The 6,644-nt window shown below is 46.4% G+C and overlaps 1 protein-coding gene across 1 annotated transcript in view; it reads right to left on the bottom strand.

Annotated features, from left to right (window-relative positions):
* Positions 1 to 1,105: 1,105 nt before the first annotated feature.
* The window catches only part of Ser (protein serrate), a 337,260-nt gene continuing 331,721 nt past the window's right edge, over positions 1,106 to 6,644 (bottom strand). Inside the window, exons 17-20 of the mRNA XM_071692678.1 lie at positions 5,996 to 6,543; positions 5,560 to 5,895; positions 3,862 to 4,012; positions 1,106 to 2,642 (exon numbers count right to left, since the gene is read on the bottom strand). Coding sequence (XP_071548779.1) covers positions 2,110 to 2,642; positions 3,862 to 4,012; positions 5,560 to 5,895; positions 5,996 to 6,543 — 1,568 coding nt within the window. The 3' untranslated portion in view covers positions 1,106 to 2,109. The remainder of the gene's footprint in view (positions 2,643 to 3,861; positions 4,013 to 5,559; positions 5,896 to 5,995; positions 6,544 to 6,644) is intronic.

Here is a 6,644-nt window from a genome sequence, read left to right as displayed (position 1 = left end):
GGCAGATAACTTCCTTTGACGTCACTACACGTTATCCAACCAAGAAACTAATTCCTTACTAACTTCACCTTGAACACTTAGCCAAAACCAGCAATCTTGAACATATACAGAAACTCTAGATTGACAATCAAATAGCATCTATACTGACAGCTCTCTAAACTCTGCCACTGGGAGGCCGGGAGGAACTGCTGCCATTGTGATCCAGGCCAAATGTAATAACGAAAAATGTTATTATAAACAATTGAGCATCTGCCCTACACACTGAAGTGGTCACCAGACTTATCGCTCATGAGCAGGTACAAATGACTGCCACAAACAGTTTAATTATCTGTGATTCTTGATCTTCACTACTTAACACCCAGAGATGAGAATGTAACATAATGCTCTCTGAAGCCAGACATTATTGCTCAAGGGAACAAATCCAATTGTTATGGATTCCTTCTCATACAGGCCTCTGTGAGCAGGACAAAGCTGATGCTTTAGCCAAACTTACACTTTAGTAAAGGTCAGGTTGAAAACAATATTGGGTTGTCAGTTAGAAGCCTCAAAACTGTAATTAGAAAGGAACTAAGTGACGTGTGAAGCACGAAGACGAGTTCAGATAAGCACAAGCAGAACCATTTTCCATCACAGTGAAATGTGTATAAATACAACCTACATGTGGGAAGCTCAGTACATTACATGATGTTGTAACTGATAGACTAAGGCCAGGTTATAAGTACTACTGGCGTTGTGGTCAAAGATCTGGACACAAACTAGAACACTGTGTCTTAGAATGTGACAAAAAATATAACCTTTTATAAACCGTACAAGAAATATCACAACACCATATTGTTCATAACAAAATACATTCCTGAAATTTCAGGTTTGTATCCAGTGTTTGCATCTCGTCGGTAAAACTTACCACATGAAACTATGTAATGAAATGTCCATTATGAAGTGTAACATGTAATATTAACCCACTGGCGGTGGGGAAGCAAGACCCACCGTGACCCATGTCATCCTTTTGCGCTACCGCTCACAGGATGATGAGCTTGAGGTGCACGATAGATGACGGGAGGAGGTTTGTTGTAGAATTAGAAGAACAATGAGAAGAAAACATTACTAAATACTTACATATATACATTGCACAACAAAGAATACAAATGTACAAAAATATCACAGTGTTCTCTACATGATGATGATTGAGGACGTAACTATGTGGTAGGTAACGTGACCTACAACTTTATTAATGATACATATATCATCTTCCTTCAGTACACAAAATATTAAGTAATAATGTCTTGCACAAATGAAATAATGATCTTGACTACTATCATACATCACAACCACTGATGACGTCACTTAGTTGTGACGTTCTAGAACTACTAATGACGTCATATCGCACATGACATGAGGGGAAGGGAAACAAATGATCATGTACACAACACCCACTTACACACGACAATAATTATCAGTATGAGAATATAGAGATCACGACCTTCCGCTCCTCTGACCAAAGGTTGATAATACTATACACTATAAACACCTGACCAATTCTTACCTATGTACACAGGCCATAGAAACAAGGTCCTGCCTGACCACTAGGTCATGACCAGACACAAGGTCCTGCCTGACCACTAGGTCATGACCAGACACAAGGTCCTGCCTGACCACTAGGTCATGACCAGACACAAGGTCCTGCCTGACCACTAGGTCATGACCAGACACAAGGTCCTGCCTGACCACTAGGTCATGACCAGACACAAGGTCCTGCCTGACCACTAGGTTTCCTCTGCTATAGCAAATGTACAACATGATATCCAGAAATTACTGAGTCATTAAGGCCTCCATGATGAGTGAGGAGGAGCGTGGCGTCCTCATGAACCACTTCCTTACTCACAGGTGAGTCTATGAGTCTTGCTCCACAGAGACTGATGTTCTACACATTCACTCTTCATGTAGAGCAGCACAAGTGTTCAGTAGAGCGTGTTATGGCTGTTCTACGTAGGATGTTCAACACAATGTTCATGTAGAACACAGCAAGTGTTCAGTAGAGCGTGACGTGGTCACCAGGTTGTGTGTTACGTGACTGGGCCAGTAGGGTATGACCCTCTGTTGGGCGGCCCGCTATACCACCACCTCACTGGTGACCAGCTCCTGCTCGGGCAGCCGAGGGGAGATGGCCTTTAGGTTGATCTCCTTCTGCAGGCTCTTGCAGGCGGGGTCGTGTGGGGTCATGTTCCGCTCCACGTCGGCGTTTTGAACCTTACGTATGGCCGCCGGCAGCCCCCCATGCGTGGGCGACTCACAGTCGCTTAGGTCGGTCTCGGGTGAGGCCAGGGTGGCCTTAGGTAGGTGTAGTAGGGTGGCGGGGTCCCCGGGGCCCTGTGGGCTCATTCTGGAGCAGGAGGCCTCGCCTCCGTCAGCAGTCTTGAGCGGGTTGTGGTAACGCCACAACTTCTCCTCGTTCTCGTTATTGGACTTCTCAGCATGAACGTCTTCTGCCAACTTGTGTCTGGAGGAGTGTGAGGGGAAGGCGTTGTGGTGGTGAGCCTCAAGATGGCGCCGACGACACTGCCAATAACCCAGCGCTGCCACCGCTACCACGACCAACACTACCAGTACCACCGTCACCGCTGCCAGTACTCCACTTGCAACACCTGCACAACAACACAAACATCTGATAACATCGGCACAACAACACAAACATCTTGCAACAATTGCACAACACAAACATCTGTTAACCTGCACAACAAACATGTTAACACCTGCACAACATAAACATCTGTCAACGCCTACCCAACACGAACATCTGTTAACACCTGCACAACAAAAATCTTGCAACACCTGCACAGCACAAACATCTGTTAACACTTGCACAATACAATCATCTGTTAACACCAGAGCACATCTTGCAACACCTGCTCAGCACAAACATCTTGCAACACCTGCACAGCACAAACATCCGTTAACTCCTGCACAGCACAAACATGTTAACACCTGTACAACACAAATATCTGAACACTTGCAGCACCTGCAAAACACAAACACCTGTTTACACTTGCACAACACATTTGTTGACACTTGCAACACCTGCACGACTCAAACATTTGTCATTTCGTGCAACATATGCACAACACGTATCTTAACACTTGCAACACATGTTAACACTTGCAACACCTGCACAACACAATCAACACTTGCAACATCTGCACAACACAAGCATGTTAACAATTGCAACACCTACATAACACAAATAAATTAATACTTGCAACACCTGCACAGCACATCACCTGCACAAAAACATTGCAACATCTGCACAACTCAAATATCTTGCAACACCTGCACAGCACAAACATTTAACACCTGTACAACACAGCTGTTAACATCAGCACTACACATATTAACACACAACACAATGTTAACACTTGCAACACCTGCACAACGCAAACATGTTAACACCACAACACAAACATCTCAACGCCTGCACAACAAACGTGTTAAAAGTTGCAACACGTGCGGGAGACAAACATCTATTGATACCTGTAACACCTGTAAAACAAAAACATGTTAACACCTGCACAACACAAACATCTGTTAACAGCTATGCAAAAGATGTTAAAACTTGCAACACCTTTATAACACAAACATCTGATAACACCTGCACAACAAACATGTTAACATTTGCAACACCTGCAGAACAGAAGCATCTGTTAACACCCGCACAACACAAACATCTGTTAACACTTGCAACACCTGCACAAAACATACATTTTAACACTTGCAACTCCTGTACAACACAAACATCTGTTAACACTTGCACAACACATCTGTTAACACCTGCACAACATGTGGTACAGCAGATGTGTCCTGACTGACCTGGTTCTCCGCTGACCACCGTCGTCTCCACCTTGACTTCTATGGCGGCAGCCAGGGCGGTCACGGGCGTGTGTTTCCTGCTGATGAGTTCACCCAGGGTCTTGGCGGCCAAGGTCACGTCCCCACGTGATCTACCGTCCTCCACGTACGACTGTTCATGAAGAACAAGTACAGTCCGTCAAGCCCAACCTTCCTCTTGTTATGACGTTGTTATGAACCTGACCTTACGTGTTGTGAGCACAACATCATTATGACGTTGTTGTGAACCTGACCTAACGTGTTGTGAGCACAACATCATTATGACGTTGTTGTGAACCTGACCTTACGTGTTGTGAGCACAACATCATTATGACGTTGTTGTGAACCTGACCTAACGTGTTGTGAGCACAACATCATTATGACGTTGTTGTGAACCTGACCTTACGTGTTGTGAGCACAACATCATTATGACGTTGTTGTGAACCTGACCTAACGTGTTGTGAGCACAACATCATTATGACGTTGTTGTGAACCTGACCTTACGTGTTGTGAGCACAACATCATTATGACGTTGTTGTGAACCTGACCTAACGTGTTGTGAGCACAACATCATTATGACGTTGTTGTGAACCTGACCTAACGTGTTGTGAGCACAACATCATTATGACGTTGTTGTGAACCTGACCTAACGTGTTGTGAGCACAACATCATTATGACGTTGTTGTGAACCTGACCTTACGTGTTGTGAGCACAACATTATGACGTTGTTGTGAACCTGACCTAACGTGTTGTGAGCACAACATCATTATGACGTTGTTGTGAACCTGACCTAACGTGTTGTGAGCACATCATTATGACGTTTTTGTGAACCTGACCTAACGTGTTGTGAGCACAACATCATTATGACGTTGTTGTGAACCTGACCTAACGTGTTGTGAGCACAACATCATTATGACATTGTTGTGAACCTGACCTAACGTGTTGTGAGCACAACATCATTATGACGTTGTTGTGAACCTGACCTTACGTGTTGTGAGCACAACATCATTATGACGTTGTTGTGAACCTGACCTAACGTGTTGTGAGCACAACATCATTATGACATTGTTGTGAACCTGACCTAACGTGTTGTAAGTGCACATCATCATTATGACGTTGTTGTGAACCTGACCTAACGTGTTGTAAGAGCACATCATCATTATGACGTTGTTGTGAACCTGACCTAACGTGTTGTAAGAGCACATCATCATTATGACGTTGTTGTGAACCTAACCTAACTTCTTGTGAGCACAACTTCATTATGACGTTGTGAACCTGGCCTAACGTGTTATTAGCACAACATCATTATGTCGTTGTTGTGAACCTAAGCTAACTTCTTGTGAGCACATCATTATGACGTTGTGAACCTAACCTAACTTCTTGTGAGCACAACATCATTATGACGTTGTTGTGAACCTAACCTAACTTCTTGTGAGCACATCATTATGAGGTTATGTTCCCACCAAACATGTTGTGAGCACATCATCATTATGAGGTTGTTGTGTACCTACCTAGCGTGTTGTGAGCACAGCATCATTATGAGGTTGTAGTGTACTTACCTAGCGTGTTGTGAGCACAGCATCATTATGAGGTTGTTGTGTACCTACCTAGCGTGTTGTGAGCACATCATCATTATGAGGTTGTAGTGTACTTACCTAGCGTGTTGTGAGCACAACTTACCAGAGTCACTTCTATAGTGTCGTTGGTTCCAGTAACGAGGCCACACAGGATGATGGGCGCGGCTAGTGATGTGTGGGCGTGGCGGTCGGCCCAGGCGGCACGCAGACCCTGACACACACTCTGGACCCTGGAGCCTACTGGTAACCTGGTACGATTCAGCACCAGGGTCAGTCTGGCGCAGCCATTGTTGAGGGTGGCCTGGTTGGGGACGCACTCACTGGGACCTGGGTTGACGCGTGGTGCTACCTGTTGACCTTCCTCGCTCAGCAGACGACACTCCCCCCATGGCTCACAGGGCGGGGCCAGGCACCACAGTTGTGGCCCGGGTACGCACACCTGCACAACAAGGAGGTATTGACCGCTTTCTCTGTACAAAGGGAAATGTGTATAGTGTACATTCTTTATATTGTAATGGATGACAAGACAGTGTTATTACCTGATCAGGCTGGCACGGGTAGTGGTTAGGGCCCCGCACACGGAGGCAGTTCTTGGGGCCGCACCACACGTCTGAGCAGGAGGCGGTCCCGTGACTACAGTGGCAAGAATTACACTGGTGTCTCCAGACTGCCCCGTGGGGCCGGAGGTCGCCTCCCCACAGACACGCCTGTGAAGACTGCTGGGAGGTGCTGTTCCCCTCCACGAACTCACAGCGCCGACCCGTGCGCCCTGGAGGGCACACGCACCGGAAGTCGGCGATGCTGTCAATGCAAGTGCTGCCGAAGGCGCAGGGGGAGGAGGCGCACTCATTGATGTTGACGCGGCAGTCTGGGCCAGTGAAGCCCGGGCTACACTCACACACACGCCAGTTGATGCCGTCCACACAACGGCCACCGTTATAACAAGGATGGGGAGTACAGTCGTTGATGTTGTTATGGCAGGTGGCACCATCCCAGCCGTCTGGACACAGGCACGTGAACCCGTCACCAGTGTTGACGCACGTGGCACCGTTCTGACATGGGCCGGAGTCGCAGGCGCGACGGTCAGCTGCGGGAAGATCAAATATGGTCATGATGTAAACATTACCTTGGAATGTATGATGGCAACAAGAGACGGGAGGATTGTATCATCATGGGAACAAGAGACGG

This window comes from Panulirus ornatus, chromosome 53 (genome assembly GCF_036320965.1).
Source record: "Panulirus ornatus isolate Po-2019 chromosome 53, ASM3632096v1, whole genome shotgun sequence".
NCBI lineage: Eukaryota > Metazoa > Arthropoda > Malacostraca > Decapoda > Palinuridae > Panulirus > Panulirus ornatus.
The sequence above is the reverse complement of the archived record's forward strand: the minus strand, read 5'-3'. Positions and strand labels throughout refer to the sequence as shown.